This window comes from Amia ocellicauda, chromosome 8, assembly GCF_036373705.1.
Source record: "Amia ocellicauda isolate fAmiCal2 chromosome 8, fAmiCal2.hap1, whole genome shotgun sequence".
Lineage (NCBI taxonomy): Eukaryota > Metazoa > Chordata > Actinopteri > Amiiformes > Amiidae > Amia > Amia ocellicauda.
Genome location: NC_089857.1, coordinates 39161943 through 39179623, shown reverse-complemented (window position 1 = coordinate 39179623; position 17681 = coordinate 39161943). Strand labels below are relative to the sequence as shown.

At 38.3% G+C, this 17681-nt stretch overlaps 1 protein-coding gene across 1 annotated transcript in view; it reads right to left on the bottom strand.

Moving 5' to 3' along the window:
* The window catches only part of megf10 (multiple EGF-like-domains 10), a 60007-nt gene that overhangs the window by 16285 nt on the left and 26041 nt on the right, over positions 1-17681 (bottom strand). Inside the window, exons 6-9 of the mRNA XM_066711357.1 lie at positions 16331-16577; positions 15681-15801; positions 14538-14674; positions 5182-5394 (exon numbers count right to left, since the gene is read on the bottom strand). Coding sequence (XP_066567454.1) covers positions 5182-5394; positions 14538-14674; positions 15681-15801; positions 16331-16577 — 718 coding nt within the window. The remainder of the gene's footprint in view (positions 1-5181; positions 5395-14537; positions 14675-15680; positions 15802-16330; positions 16578-17681) is intronic.

Below are 17681 nucleotides of genomic sequence, written 5' to 3'. Positions count from 1 at the left end.
TCCACTGTAGTGTGTATCAGTTAAAGGGATTTCAACGTGAAACTGGAATGGAAGTTTCTAGAAACCTTGTTTGCGCTGTAGAACGATCCTTATGACAGTTTAAAAGGTGGTCGAACCAGGGAAGTAGTTGGGTGCTTTAGCATATAGACACAATTAAAATGACTGTAGCTTTACTGCAACTTGATACCTACTCTCTGTAAGGCTTTATGAGAGGCATTTACAAAAAGTGTTCAGAAACGAGAATAATAAGCAGAAACTCGATAAAGACCAATATCTGCTTTTTACAACACAGATAATAACTAGAAAAGGAGCATTACTGAAACCTAACAATTTAATATATTTACTATTATTAAGCATTCCTGGAAATTCCACAGGGACATTATAAATGGGAGTTTAAGTGTTAGCATCTTCCTAAAAAAAAAAAAAACGTTTAACTTTACATTTTGGAAAACAGGGAACACCATGTGCAGTTTAAACTATGGCAGGTTTAAATCGTTATTTTGTTTATTATGAATGTATTATTATTATTTATTTATTGGCAGACGCCCATATCCTGGGAGATTTACAGGATACAAGAGTTTACTTCACACAATTCATAATAAAACCTTTAACACACTGACATACATTAAATACAGCAAGCCTTTTGGCATCAGATCTGTAGAGACAAATGTTTAATCACATCTTTCAAATCTAATTGTTTTCCTGGGTTTCTAAAGGCAAACATTAGAGCACTCTAATCTCCACTTAGAAAACGGAATGGGAGAGTCAGTCTGGCTGAATTTGATTGACCGTGTAACAATCGTGAGCTCCAGTACCTGGAAGGATACCAGCTGTCTCTACCTGAAACAGCAGTGCCATTGAAAGAGGGCCCAGGCAGCTGCTAAGACGCGCAACAACTGGCCATCGTCAGCTGTGCCTGCAGATCTGCACTCAGGGGGAAGGCACAATGCCGTGCTTGTGGTTCTCTGGCTCACTCCACCTCCATCTTTTACTGCAGGAGACTGTCTTTGGTCAAGGGTCTCCCGCAGTGTGTTATGATCACAGACAGCAAGCTCAAGAGGAAACCCACACCATGTTTGCTGAGGCTTTGACCTCTCAGCCAGGGGTCCCACTCACTTTTTGTATCTCATCAGCTAAAAACAGAAATAGACCGTTGCGATTTGAAAAGGTTGTCGTCTATCCAGTGGTCTAAAGCTGTTGTTTAGAAAGCAGGGTTGTGACTGTGCAATTGTACCAGTTGTTGTTTTCTCCCTGACTGAACCAGACCCTGGGTCAGGGAGACTCTGACCTGAAAGGGATGGTCTGCCAGATCATTACAGCACCTTGCTGTGCACATGTCAGCTGCTATTAAAGTGCAGGAAAACCCTGCAGAACACCATATAGTTCCTTGAGGCCATGAAGAAGAAGAACAAAGAATAACCACAGTTGCCAATGAGGGCAGAACAACATCACACGGTTACCTGAGTATCATTAGACAGTTGTTTACGGCCATGCCATTCATTTTACAGCAGCCAACAAGTGTTTCCGATGTACTTGCTCTAATTAAACAGATGGTCTGGTTTATGGAGAGAAGTAGGGAGAATTAAACTCTATAGAATAATAATAATAAAATTGGTTCATTAACTGTGGTTCATCATGAAGGCACTTGATAACACACATACATATAAGCGTGTCTTATAATATTAAAACAATATATGTTTGACAGATCACCTTATGGAAGCATATAACCATGTTACAGTACAAATACAAGTATTCCTGATGTTTAGTATCACTATGTATATTTGTCTCTCTAATTTTGTCATATAAAGGACATGAAAAAACAGATAAGGCCGCAAAAATGGCATTTAGTGGGTGTGTGATGGTTGTGTTCTTAAAGGATTATTTGATATTTTAGTTTATCCCAGATTTTAGTACATTTATAACTGCATGATTGCTCGGGGCTAGAATGACATCAATGTCAGAGAAACCACAAATCGCCCATCAACTGCTTACATCCAAAGGGAATGTTTTTGGTGCTTAGTTGGGATTCCTGGTAGTTTTAAATGAAAATAGTATAATTCTATTTGCTACTTAATGCTGGTAATATATCATTTGAATTCTGCAGTTTTTCCTGCTTATTGTGGTAGAGGGTGCATTTATATTTTGTCATAAACATATGGATTCAAAGCACACACCCAAATGTCTTTCCTCTTTGACTCTTTCAAAAGCATTCTGCCTACCACATAGCAAAATTAATGCAATTGTATACCAAAAGCTGGTTAAAACCCTTTTCATGCACATGTTAAATAACATCTGCTAGCAGCCATGAACTGCAATATTCATAATATGTTTCTGCTTATCTTGTATACAAACCTGGGAAATATGAAGACGTTTTGAGAGATTTATAGAGAAAATTAGATGCAAGGGCTATACCAACATCAAAATGGTGCTGTGGAGGTTTATAGGGTATTAATAAAAGAGACCATGCAAGTTATGGTGCTATAAAAATCAATTTCTCGCTGCGCTGCTTAAGGGTGCCATTGCAGGTTCAAAGGGGAGCCCTCTAACCCACAATGCCACAGTGCACCCTGTCCCGCCCAGCAGTTTGACCACATGTGCTCAGAAAGAGTAAAACATGATTCTCTGTCAGATTCGGCACTTAAAGAGGGCTGACCCTTCTGGCATGTGATGATAAAATGTGCAGCCGGGCAATATGTAATTAAGCAGCTCTCTATATTAACATCTGTGTATTTGCTTCTTGATATAATACGGTAGTGGTTTTGAGGTGTGCTGGTGCAGGATCATGGACACAACACGAAGAGTAGCTGGTGTTGCAATAGGATTTATCTGCCACAGAGGTAGTTGAATGGCTGGCAGGATTGCTGTGGCTGCCATTGTGATTACAGTGAAAGAACATAAGAAGAACTTAAGAAAGTTTACAAACGAGGGGAGGCCATTCGACCCATCATGCTTGTTTGGTGTCAATTAATAACTAACTGATCCAAGGATCCTATCCAGTGTATTTTTAAATGTTCCCAAATTTTCAGCTTCAACCACATCGCTGGGGAGTTTGTGATGACTCTCTGTGTGAAGAAGTGTCTCCTGTTTTCCATCTTGAATGCCTTGAAGCCCAATTTCCATTTGTGTCCCCGGGTCCGTGTGTCCCAGCTGATCTGGAAAAGCTCCTCTGGTTTGATGTGGTCGATGCCTCTCATGATTTTGAAGACTTGAATCAAGTCCCCACGTAGTCTATTCTGTTCCAGGGTGAAAAGGTTCAGTTCCTCAGTCTCTCAGTAGGACATTCCCTTCAGACCTGGAAAAAGTCTGGTTGCTCTCCTCTGAACTGCCTCTAGAGCAGCGATATCTTTCTTGAAGTGTGGAGCCCAGAACTGTCCACAGTATCCAGATGAACTCTAACTAGTGCATTGTACAGTCTGAACATCACTGCCCTTGTTCTCAATTCTACACTTTTGACTATATACCCTAGCATTGTGTTTGCCTTTTTTATTGCTTCCCCAAATTGTTTGGATGGAGAAAGTGAGGAGTCCACAAACTCCTAGGTCTTTCTCATGCGTTACTTCATCTAGTTCTATTCCTCCCAATTATAGTAATTATAGTGGACATTTTTGTTACCTGCATGTATTACCTTGCACTTGTCCACATTGAATTTCATCCTCCAGGTGTCGGCCCACAACTGAATATTATCTAAGTCCCTTTGAGTAACCTGTGCTGCCGAGATTGTATCTGCTGAGACACCTATTTTAGAATCAACTGCAAATTTGATAAATCGGCTAATTATCCCAGAGTCCAGATCATTAATATAGATTAGAAAAAGCAAAGGCCCTAGTACTGATCCCTGTGGAACTCCACTAACAACTCACTCCAGTTAGAAGCGACTCCTCTAATCAACACTCTCTGTTTCCTATACATCAACCAGTTCATAATCCATCGACTTACATTACCCTGAATGCCTACAGCTTCCAATTTGAGGATCAGTCTTTGGTGTGGAACCTTATCAAAAGCTTTTTGAAAATCTTAGTATATCATATCATATGCTTTCACATGATCTACAGCTGCAGTTGCATGTTCAAATAATTCTAATAAATTAGTAAGACATGATCTGCCTTGTCTAAACCCATGTTGACTATCTCCAAGAATATAGTTTTCATTAAGATGCTCCTCTATTTTCTGTCTAATCATTTTTTCCAAAATTTTACAAGTGATGCAGGTGAGACTGATTGGTCTGTAATTTCCTGGCTCAGTTTTGTCCCCTTTCTTGTGGATTGGTTTGACATTTGCTGTCTTCCAGTCAGTTGTCACATCCCCTGTTCTAAGTGTCATTTGGAATAATTGAGTTAGCGGCCTGTAAATAATTCCCCTCATTTCTTTAAGTACTGTTGGAAATATCCCATCTGGAACATTTAGAACATTTGCCACATCTTGTATGTTTTCCAAGATTCTTCAATTTTTGCCCTTTATCTGTTTCACTTCCTCCTTTATTGACCTCTTGCTGTTGTATTGAAAAAAGTTTTAGCTCTAAGAGCTATGTTTCTTTCTATTTCCCTCTTTGCTTTCCTGATCCCTTTCTTAAGATTTCTTTGCAGCTCAACATATTCTTTGTATTTTGTTTCGTCTCCATCCCTTTTGTATGCGCTATACAACATTTTCTTTCTCTTGATATTTTTTTACATTCTTCTATTAAACCATTTTGGCCAATGTTTTTTGGTCCTCAATTTGCTAAGTTTTGGTACAAATTTCTCCTGAGCCTCAAGTAGTATATTCTTAAAATATAACCATCCATTTTCAACTGAATCTGTATCCAGTGTGCTCCAGTCTAACTCTTCTAAGTGCTGCCTCATACCTTCAAGGTTTGCTTTTCTAAAATTGTAGCCCATTGTTTTAGACTTGGTCCTTGTTTTTTGAAAGAATGCCTCAAAGCTAACCATATTGTGATCACAGTTTGCCATTTTGATCACAGTTTAATCACACTTCCTTGGTTATATAGATGCCCCAGATACCTGAAAGAGAGGGTTGACAGACCGGTGTTCGGTGCTTCAATGTAAGACTCGTATTGATTAACAGCAGGACCGATTCTACTCAGGACTCTTTATTTGTTCCTGGAAATGAGTTTTCCAGACTGGGCATCGTAACATTATACTTAATCAAAAGCCAACACCGCAATAAAAAGGGCGACGGGCTCACCTGTGTGTGTTGTGGGTGTGACATGGGCACTTCTTGTCACACTTGATGCCGTACACACCTTCCGGACACAATCGGATCTCACAGTGTTCTCCGGTGTAGCCCGGCTCACACAGACAGGCCCCGCTGATGTGGTAGCATTTTGCTCCATTCACACAGCGGCACGTCTGGGCACAGTTCACGCCAAATGTCCCAACTGGGCATTCGTCTTGGCACCTGACACGAACATTAAAGACATAGATATGAATGACTGAGAGACAGATAGACAGATAGTCAGACAAAAATGGCAAATGTAATCATGCTGAAATCCTATCCAAATGAATCACCTGGAAAATGTTCACACCTCATTCTTAAAGTGATCATTGGATAGGTTTTAAATATGCTTGAGCCCTCAATGTAGACTAAACAGACCGTATGAAATGTGATGCCAGTGTTCTCATATAACATGGATACCATGCATGGATACACACAGAAAGTTATTTAATCACGTGATCATGTGAAAAGAGGGAAAGTGAGCCGAAATTACAAATATGTAATAAAATCCGTTGCAGAGCTAAACGTCTACCACAGTGTGCAGTAAATGGATGATCAGAGAGAAGCCAGACAGCCATTTGGGAGGAGTGCTGGGTTGCCCATTGCCTTGTTGAAGGTCTAGTCTGGAGCCGCTGCAGTTGTCCGAGTGGCACATGTTAAAAGCTTAATGACAGGGTCAGATACGTGAGTTGTACCCTAGAGGGTAAACTGAGAAAGTGCTGAACTGAGGTATTAAGAAGTTCAAAGATAGAACCAAAATAAATACCATGTCAACTTTTAACACAGAAATTTATCTGCATGATTGGCCTGGTGTAAAATGCCCAGTTGAATGGTGGACTTCATACTACCTTTCAGAACTTAACCAATAATAATGCATTATTTGCATAAGAGGACACACAAAGTAAGCTTAAAGAATAAATATGATTTGACCCCCCTTTGATTGAAAATGTGACCTTTGCAAAACATTGAAATAAAAACTTGAATAGACTGCAGACTACAGATTCTTAAGTATAAAGACATAATAAATGTATTTTGCTTTTACTAACTTCATTCAGAACTGACTGTAACTCATGCATACAACGCATTATAATACTGACTCTATTTAATGGATAAATCGACTACATAAAAATAAAACAAAAACATGTCTATGTGTGAACATTGCTACTATGATTGTGTTTAATCAATATATAATAATTCCGTGTTCAAAATATAACAATTATGTTGTTGTCTGAAACATGAAAATTGCATACAAAATGACAGGAAAGTTCAATACTAGGCACTAAGTGTATTTAAAAATATATTAGCCAGAGGTCTATAAAATAAATCTAATTTTATGGTGAAGGAAATAAATCCACTCAGGGACACTTTTGGCCAGCTGTTACATACACAGTACTGTGCCAACTCTAACAAAAAGCAATGAACCTGGCCTGCCCACATCCCCCTCTCATTTGACTCAACTTTTCCACATTCCTTAAAATCTAAATTGTGTGTCTCTGATAGGACATTGAAGGATACTGAAAACTCATCATTCTTATAGGAATACACTCCTGGTCTAAAAATATTGTATCTGTTCCTACAAAGGCAGGGATGATTAGAAAGGGGAACTCCTCCAAGCAACACAGCTGGAGCAGATTAAAAGAAGGAAACGTTTTTCCTGGAGATTCAAATGTCATGTCTCACAATTCTGACAGCAATCATACCTGAAGGAGCTGATCCAGTTTATGTTTCCCGATTTCTGAGTTTGTATTGCAATATACCCACAAGTTTGTACACACAAGACATTTGTAGGCAAGAAAATAGAGGTATGATTGATCTGTCTGCTCAGGATGTTTAGCAGCTACATACTTCGCAATACTCAGATGTTAGATATGAAAGAATTTAAATAAGCAGAGATCTGATTCAATGTTACTCTCCATTAGTAGCTTTTATTAATGTATTAATTTATCATTAATTGTGGTAACATTATACAATTTAATACTATAATAAAAATAATAACTGAAAGACAAAAAGCACTCCTTATACTTTATGTCTGCAAAAAACAAATCCTGAAGCTGTATCTGTTGACCCTGAACACAGCACGCTCTTAAGCAGCACTTATTTCTGTGGAGATACTGAAGTAATTATATTCAATATCTGTTCATTATTTCCAGCTCTGATTTCAACTGGGCCTTGCACTTGCTCAATCATGTTTATGGATCATTGCCAGCATTACTGTCCATCTCTTAATTGCCTGCATGTGTGTAAGATGTTATTTTGTAAGTGGTGTTCTGACTTCACCACTGGCACCACAATCATCCTACAAAAGTATCTGGGGTTGCTTGGCTAATTAAATGTGACCTAAATACTACTGCAAGGAAATTAAACTAGCATGTGAATGCAGAATAATTGAAACTGTATTGGTGAGGTCACACAAAGTCTACTAAAACTGCCCTGCAGTCCTGCAAAACTACCTTAACCTATTTAAATTAAATATGAATGTAAGATCATCCAGAAACTACTTATTTATAGTAAAAAATGAACTCTCTGGCTTAACTAATTATAATATATCTGGAACAATTTGAAGACTGCTTGCCAATACCAAGCAAGATGATGCAATGATTTTGTCATTGAAGAAGCTACAGCTCAAGCACCATTATTTTAAAATGTGCTATTGATAATGACTACACATTCAAAGCACTGGGTTTGTGACCTAAATTATATCCAGGTTTAGGTGTCAGACATCACAAGAAATGTATCACCATGGAAGCTACCAAAAAAATGTACTGAAGCTATAGGAAGAATGAAGTATTTTCTGAACTGACAGTAATATATATTAATAGTAATAATAAGTGATTGCATGAATGTTCTCTGTTGTGCTATAAACTGTAGCAAAAGTTTAGGTTTTCAGTAGCTACAGGTAACACAGTTAATAAGAAGAACCAGCTAATCACTAAAACATATTTAACATGTAATGTTATGAATAATAATATTTTGTCATTTTAGGTGATAAAGGTTAAAAAAGATCATCCTAGATCTGCATTCTGTCAAGATCTCCAGACTGATCTTCTCTCACACTAAAGCCAAACGTTCACTTCGGCTTAACTAGTTTTCTGAGCCTCTTCCAGAGCACAGATACAAGCTGATAGCTTGATCCTACTGACCTTTCCAGAGATCTACTGTCACATATTAAATATTTAATCTCTAAAAGGATTTTTATTTTATTTTACTTTTTTGACTATTTTCCAGCCCAAAGAAAAAGAAAAATGTGGTAAAGAAAAAATGTATGGTTTGCGGCAGGCTGTCTTGACGTGCGGGTTTAAAAAAGCCCTTATTAACTCATAAAAATGAACTTGTGTTGCTATTCCTGTAGGACTATTGGCGGACTAAGTATATGGTTTTGCTTTCTGATACTCTTAATTACTGGCTCAATGCCTTCTCCACAGCCTGATGATGCACATCCTGCTTTTAACCATGTTTGTTGCTGTCAGGCCTAAGTCAGGCCCTTCCAAAATCAAAGGAGGCCATCAGCATAGAGCAAATCAGTTACATTTCCCTGTGTTAAAGAGCGTACTCCTCCTATGAGCCAATAAGTCAAGTAATCTGACATCGTACCTGTATTTTGTGCATCAATAATTATGTTACTAAATGAGAAGAGATGATGACAAGATAGACAAAACAAGCATTGTCACAAATCTGCAGACACAAGCAGCAGAGTTATCCTGGTGCATGGAAAACAGCAGTCTAACCATGGTGACCGGGGCTGCTGGTGTTGTGTGCTAAACCAAGCATTCCCCCACCAGCCCGAATCAACGCAATCCTGGCAGCTCGGATATAATTGTGCGTTTCTGACCACAGTTGGCCAGTGGCAAAGCTTGAATGTGAACCAACTCTCTCCAGTCTAAAAGCCATATTCTGCACTTTAAGCCAAGGTTTTTACCAGATAAGCCACACAAGATTCCCAAGCCTGTTTAATTAAAGCACAAGTCACAATAACATTATTGTCACAGTTAATCAGCTGAACTATAATGAGCTGGACTGTGTGTGTTTTATTATTTTGGTTTTCGTGTATTTTGTGGCACTAAAATACTTCAAAAGCTAAAATAAGCAGCCCAAGTATGAATTCTCAAAACATTAATGGAAAATACAAATTCAATATTAATGTTCCATCCTGTTAAAAATGTGTCTTATTAGCTTGGAAAGGCCAGATTAAATTGTCTATAATTCTTCCTAAGTGGGCCTGCAGTGGCAGACAACCAAGGTCTGTTTGATAATGTGTTTAACAGAATGTTCCCAAATATTGAAATTTTGCACCTCCAAGGTTTAATAAGCAATATTGTATCTAGATTCTCTACAATGTGAATGACATCAAACACACTGTGATCATCTAGGTTTACTAAAATTAAACCCATCTTTTTGATGTTCAAACCAATGATTCCACTCAGACTCGGGTGCTAAAGTGAGTTGGACACCATCCACACGTGAGAGCCACGCACAGGTATCTGGGGAGGAATATCAAGGGTTTGGAATAGCCTGGAAAACATGTGAAGCTTCTATCTAAAGGAATCAATTGTAAGAACATCAAGGGTTTCAAATTTACAAGATGTATTACTTTTTTCCCGGAACATATATAAAGTATCTCTCTTTTAAAAAAAATATTTTAAAAATCTGCTATTTCGTTTCACGTACCAAGTGATCTACACAGCTTTTTCGGTATACTGGTATAATACTTAAGAAATCCTATACAGAGCTCATGTGCTTACGTTTACAAACAGGAAGCTATAACTCCAGGATACTCAGAAACCAGTTTTAACCAAAAACCTACAGATTCACATGATGAGTTTTCATTTCATGTTGGCTGATGCACATTTTTAAACCCACTAGCCACACAGAATGTATTCACTTGTTTGGCCTGGAAGTCATCCACAGTCTGGTGGTAAGTGTCACCACCCTAACAAATTTCCATTCACTTTTTTTTTTCTTTACATTTGTTTTAAGCCTGCTTTGGACACTGTCGATGGAATAGATAAGAATGTATTCGTAGAGTTTGGCTTAAAACATTTCTGCCCAGTGAGAGAGCCCAAATCCTTCCTGAAAAGTTAAAAACTAAATAGGCAATATCCTTGAGTTCACAGTTAGACAGAAATAATTTACATACTTTTCCTTTTACTTTTAGGATAGAGCTATAAACAGAAATACATGTCATATTTTGGTCAGCTATAATGTCAGGGATTTTGATGTTCTCCAGTGAGACCGGGTTGCTTGAGACGACTGGGAAAACAGTCCCGTTTCAGCCATCGCTTGTATGAATCCTTCTTAAGCACCATGTTCGCCAATATGGGGTGTCCTGGTGCTCTGGGGCACTTTTTAATGTCTAATGCTGGTGAGAATGAAAAGATGCCTGGTCTTGGGAGTCTTTGATGTAACTTGAGTGCCATATCTTCAATGGACACAGACTTGCAGCTGGTAACAATTTAATACTTAATCTATCACACAGCGCTGTATCGCACCCTCATTTCGTTACACCAGACACTAAGGACAAAGAAACACAACTGTGCGAGACAGGATTTCTAAAAAAGAGGGGGCTTCTCGCTCCACCTCTCTTCCTGTCATAAAAATGCTGAAATATGTAGTGCAAGTATTCACAAATATATGAATGAGGATTTTCTTTTAATAAACCCTCACCTCTTTAAGAAATGTAATACAATCAATGTACTACTACTACTACTACTTACTAATAATAAAGCATGTTGCATTAATAACATAGGCAACATGCAATGGCAGATACAGCTCCACTTACTGTGAGAAAGATTTCTGTCTGTGAAGTTTAACTGTAGTGTTGTACATTTGTGAGATATACAATTACACAGGCCTCACCCAAACACTCAACATTACTGAAAACAACCATGTATAGTTGACATTTATTCCATGTTTAATTTAAACTCGCATAAAAACATTCTCAGAATGTATATGTTGAACTAGAATGCATCATTTAAAGCCTATACATTAATAAGAAGAACTAATTTATTTTAATCATGGCCATAGCATAACGTCTTATTGGCCGAAATTGTGTGAAACCATAGAACTCAGGTCAGGTTTTAGATGTGGTTATTTTTTTAATCAACTTTAATGTCAAATACATTTTCCCAAACTTTTACCTACATTTTGATATGAAGTTTTGCATTAGTTCCCCAACAGTTCCCCTCACCTGACTTGTAATTGTTCCACTTTACCAAATAATTGAACGAGAATACAATTTGATTTACAATACTTCTAAAAATACAAACATTAAAAAAATACTTTTTGTCCCTCGCTGATTCATAATTCAATTTATGTTGCCTGCTGAATGATGAATATTTCTTTGATTCATAACCTCTTCAGTTCCTATTTAGATGTCTCCCATTAGGACAGTATACCCGCTATGCAGTGATCCAAGCTGAACAGCTCTCCACCCACACAACCATTAACCATGGTTAACAATCAAAGTTACATCCTTCCAGTCACTGCCAGTGGAGACCTTTAAACCATCTGGATTTTTTGGACCAACTTGGAAGACTTACCCTGACCATGTTTTGCTCCAAAGGCAAAAATCAATTTTATGTTAAACAGCATTCAAATACAAGGTGTCCATTAAAAACACCTGCAAAAAAGTAGGTAATTAGAGGAGGTGATTTTGCTACAGAAAACAAAGTGCTGTAGATCCAATATTCACATTCCGTTGTACTTAATGGGCTAAATATGGAACTCATATTTTCCTATAGTAACTCATAATCTACCCCAGAGTATTTATTAATAATTAGTCAGTTACATACATACAGAGAAGAAATATGCTTTTACGGTAGTGCCACTGTTTTATTAGTATTTGGTCCTTGGCAAAGAACCTGCTGAGTTTAAACATGTTGTATGACATGCATTTACAGAGTTGTGGTTTGTTCTTCTCTCAGAGGGAAACACAGCCCTGCTCTCTAATTATTTCAGTTGCAGATCACAGTAAACATGGCAGTGGTACAGATTCAATTAATCTCAAACGTTTACCTTACCCACAAGGACAACCGAAATGTTCCAGAAATGCATAAGCATCTAATAAACACTGTTAAAGGCAACTTCACAATTTGGGGTACTTTGCAACATAACATGTCTGTTCCCAAATGCCCAATCAAATTTCATGTAAGGTTGGTCCAGGGATTTGTTTCTATTGAAACACATTGTGTGCGTATGGTTAAATGTTTATTCCACATTCTGATTAAAATTATATCCAGTTTTTGAAGTGTGCTAATTATTGTTTAGTGATTTTCTCATTCAGTGACAAGCTATATGACAAAACATCTTTCTTTGTTTTTTGACTGGAGGCCATTCTTTATTTTAAAAAGACTCACACGGCCGCCTTTGGTCTCAAATTGGCTTACAGATGTGGAGAAATATAAGAACAGCTTAATTTTAGACTATGCCACCTCCCCAAAATGTGTTTACTGTATACCGATGCTGGTTTGACTGCATCACATTAAATAAAATTAAAGGACTGTATACTAGGTTTAAAAGGAGGAGCACTACAGCAAAGTACTAAATTATGAAAAAAACATCAATAAAGAAACTGCAAAATACTTGTAAGTTATTCCCCACATTGAACAATCATAATTTAAAAGAGTCTGAAGAATCTTTTGAAAGTTTTACATCTATTATGTACATGCTGTCAGTGAGACAAGATACAACTTGGACAGCTCAAATTAAGTTTCTATATTTTAAAAGCAAAGACAATAATTGAGCTGACATTAGCTCTGATTTAGCTGCTTTGAGGCACTTTCTTTGTGACAACATTTTATGGCAGTAAATCGATAACTTATATACCCTATCAATGTGATCAATCAGATCGATGAAGGGATATGAGGGTCAAAGTCTGTATGAATACCTTTAAAAAAAAAAACTATTTGCCAATCAAAGGATGAGCACTGTCGCAACACTACACACAACAGCCACTAGAGTTCAGATGCATGTATAAAAGGACCAGATAAAAAGGTAAACTCTCAGGAGATTCTCCTATTGACACTCCCAACTCCACAGACTGCCACTTGTATTTCCTGCTTTTGAAGCCTTACAATTAAAACCTCAAATAACCCCTCGGCTTGAGGTTTCAGGAGTTATCTGCAGAGAAGTTATTACCTTCACAAAATTCTTAAGAAAAGTGTTCTGGCCACTTTTCCAAGAAACTGCTTAGGTATGAGAAAATAAATGATTGTAATGTAGCTCCTAATCCAAGAAATTCTGAAGTTCACTGTTTGACACACACGTGCATTTGCATATTCATAAATTATTAAATAAACTAAGCTGTAGAATGTGAAAACCACAAGCAAGAACACAGTATCTCAAATCTTCTTAGAGAGGATAAATGTTATCCCTCACATTTAAAGTTTACTTACAAAAGGTCTATAAGACCATTAACATCAAAATGGAGTTGAAAACTTACAAACAGGATGGCATTGCTTGAGAAAATGTGCTTTCCCCCCACATCTTCCTATTGCTCCATTTCACTTTCCTCTAAAGGGAACCTTTCAAAATAACTGAGGAATGTAAGAAACTGCAAATAAGGGGAAAGCTTTTAAAAGGTGTCCTATTCCTTATTTATAATCCCCCCTTCACAATACAAAAGCATGCCTCATTGATGTTGTGTTTTCTTTCCTCTTCAGTCTGACCTTGTTACTGGTTTCTAGAGGATCAATAGCTGGTGGACTTGTGTGCCAGTTCGGCTTCATACAGTTTGTTTTTGCTCCATTTTCAAAGGGAGAAAGTAGGTCAAAGGTCAAGACCGCTTTGCTCGCTGTATATGCACTATCTGCACATATATCAGCTTAATTGTTTCAATGAAGAATAATTAATAGGCAAGAAAAAAACACTTTGACTTTTCGCAGTGGAGTACAGCGTGCAACAATGCTGGTTAATCCGAGCAATTAGCATGAGTGTAATAATACAATGAACCCGATAAAGATCTAGGAGTATCAGCATGAGGTATATTGTTGGCATCTGTATAAAAAGAAAAGATTAAATGGACTTAACTGGGAATTATTCAGCAATGGCTAATCAAAAAACTAGATCGCTATGCACACCAAAATACAAAGGTATCTGTTTTCATATATATTACGTATTTGTGTTTTTAACAACAAAAATAACAAGTCAACTAATACAAACACATCATTCATTACTCAAAGAGGAATTAGCAAAACAAGAAAAAGAAAATAAACCCTTTAAGCCTTCTAGACTACACTGTATCTGACTGCAGGGTACATAAGGTATTTCAAAGAGAGAAGGTATTTTAAGAGATCTGTGAGGGAAGCCATGCTTAACCTGGGCAGACCTACCTCTCCCCGGTGTATCCAGGGCTGCAGTGACAGTGACCCGAAGATGAGACACACGTTCCTCCATTGTGACACTGGCACTCCTGAGAACAGTTCCTCCCAAACCTCCCTTCTGGACAGGGCTGGCCACACACTGTGCCCTGTACAGGGAGACAAGAACACACACACACACACACACACACACACACAGCGTCAGCATTTCAGCTTGCTATAGTTTTACCAATAAACCTTCTGTATATATGATAAACAATCGTGTATAGCGCCCACTGACAATAGTATAGTGGGAATCTTTACCTGCCCTTCTCAGAGAAACAGTGCAGAAGATACATTTTTGTCTGAGATATTCAACTGAATAAATAAGTGTCATTTAAAAACAACAAGGTGATGGCATGCATTCTGTGTTTGCAGACATTAATTAAAGAGTATCTTGTGGAATAAAATAAGCTCTTCCTACATGGCTTCATCAAACCGCATGCAGTAAAAAGAGTTTGAGATGGTACTCTCCATGAACCAGTTCTCTGCAAAATAAACACATGCTGTAACTTCATCCCTAATTAACTGACTTCTTAATTGTATCACTGCTGTATTAAGACTTTTTTAAGACCATTATATTGAGACATTATTAGAAACAGAATAGGCAAACAACTTTAATTAAGAGCAATTTCCTATATCTTAAAAGTTGCATTTCGGGGGCTTCTGAGTGTCTCGACCGGCAAAAGCCTCCTCCTTTCTGAGAACCAATTCAGATCTGTAGTCTGACCAATTGCCGGTTCATCTCTGGGCTGTGTCATAGATGATTGTGACCGGCATTATTCGCCATGGGGGGCTGCACAATTGTCCGAGTGCTGCCAGGACCAGGTTGAGTTGAATTAGCCAGGGTTTCCTCAGCTTGCAGCACAACGATGAGCCTGGTGGCTTACTGGGCTCATGTGAAAACAGGGTGTTATCCGTGCCAGCTGCGTCTGTCCTGCCCACCCTGCTATAGCTGTGATGCTTGCCCCACGGACTCACAGTATGTGAAGAAGCAGGTGGCTTCAGAGGACAAGTGTATGTATATTAATCTCTTCCAGCTTGTGATCCGAGCTGATTAACTATTCCGAATTTCGAAGGGTGTAAAAAGATCAAAAAAGCACAGCTCAGACTTACCATCCAGCCTGTTGGACATGCACACTCTCCGGTGACATGGTGGCACACGCCTCCGTTCTGACAGGGGCATCTCTCTTCACACTGCTGGCCATGTTTCCCAGGAGGACACAGGTCCTCACAGCTTCAACACCAGAAAAAGAGAGAGAGCCATCAACACCAGCAAATGACTGTTCTCTTTCTTCAGTTAACCACTGAACTTCTATTTGTCATCTACTGCTTTATTTATTGATTTATTTAATTTGTTGTGACATTTATGAGAATTGTCAATAAACCCATGGCATGTCCACAGAAGCCTGCAATATTGTTTAGAACCAAATATGTTCATCTTCCAATGAATTCCAATGTCAGCAAATTAGATACTGGTGTTCATTTCACTGTTTTGATTAAAGCATGCCTGCAGCATCTGAGGAAAGATGCAAAATTCACACATTTCCTGGTACAAATGAATTGTGTGTTGGTTAACAGTCTATCTAGTTTATTTGTCTGCCTCTGGATGCTTACACACAGGAACACTACAAAGCAATAATAAACTGTGCAATATATGATATGTATAATCAAATGTAATTTACAGGAATACACAGATATTGACATGTTTATGTCTTCAATGCCTTAAATACCAATAATCCTTTACATATTCTGAGTTTACTCACAAAGCTCCCGTGTAGCCTGGAGAACATTTGCATTCTCCAGTTATATAGTCACAAGCAGCTCCATTTTGGCACTGGCATTTCTGCTGGCATCCGTTCCCATACGTCCCAGCTTCACAGAACTCTTCGCATCGCCAGCCTCTGAATCCAGGAGTGCAGATACACGCGCCGGTGATGGGGTTACACAAGGCCCTGTTCTTGCATTGGCAGCGGTTACTGCAGTGAGGGCCCCAGTGGTCACTATCACATGCTTTGATGAATGGAAATAAAAAAGACAAGAGAAAAGGAAAAAAACAAGAAACTTATTGGGATAATGGAATATTTTAGCTGTCATTTCTCATCGTTTTTCTCCTCACACACTGGGCGTGTCCCAGAATAGTGGAGCAATAGAAACAGGCTGTGGCTCTGAAGATATTGTTGATGCTGGTGTAGAAACTGGAGGACAGAGTTACTGTCTACTAAAAAAGTCTATTTCAGCTCACTGAATGTTCCTCAAAATAGGTTTTGCTGACACATGTGAACATACTGTTTAAGAAAAAATGTTATATTTCACATTCAGTACATTACATTGATATTATATGGAGAACGCCCCACACAAAATATTTGTTCTGATAATTGGCCAGCTTGATCCCAGTCCCACTTCACTTGAGTGTCAGCAATTCCCCAACCCTCTGATCACAGAAACATGCCCTCCTCGATGATTCGACCTTACTCAGCACAGTGAGACTTGTGCTTGGGAATGCTGTAGCTTTTAAATGTCAGCAATAGTCCTGTCTCTGTGGGAAGTGCATTGAACCTTCTTCAATGAATAAATCAAGCTTGTCTCTGATTGCATTAAACTATTCTCATCCAGTTGGTCCACACCAAACAAAGTAATTGTTGCCGTTACCACATCAAGACCTAATGGCAGTTCATAATCTCTGTTCAGTTGAGTTGATCATGAGGACATCTGTCTCCACAGAACAGCACTGTAGAATATTGCTTCTCTGTTTTGTAATGGCGAGTCAGGTTTTTATTCTCCTTAAGACTCTGACTATTAATTTTCTGAGTAAATACCAGCGAACACAGGCCTACTTTCTTTTGGCTGAAAGTCTACAAGGTGTCCTCAGGCTATACGTCAGTATCTGGGCAGGAAGTTAAAATCACTAGGTCTGCACAAACAAAACACCCTCACATTCATGTGGAGACCTTCTTTTACCTTTTGTTTGACATGACCCAGATAACATGAAGTCATGATATGGCCTGGAGCATGTCTTATGCTTGAGATATAGCCTGGACGTGCTTGCTTTAGTTACCCCTTTTTATTAGACAATCAACCTATAGTAGAAACAGTCACACTATGTGATGGGACAGT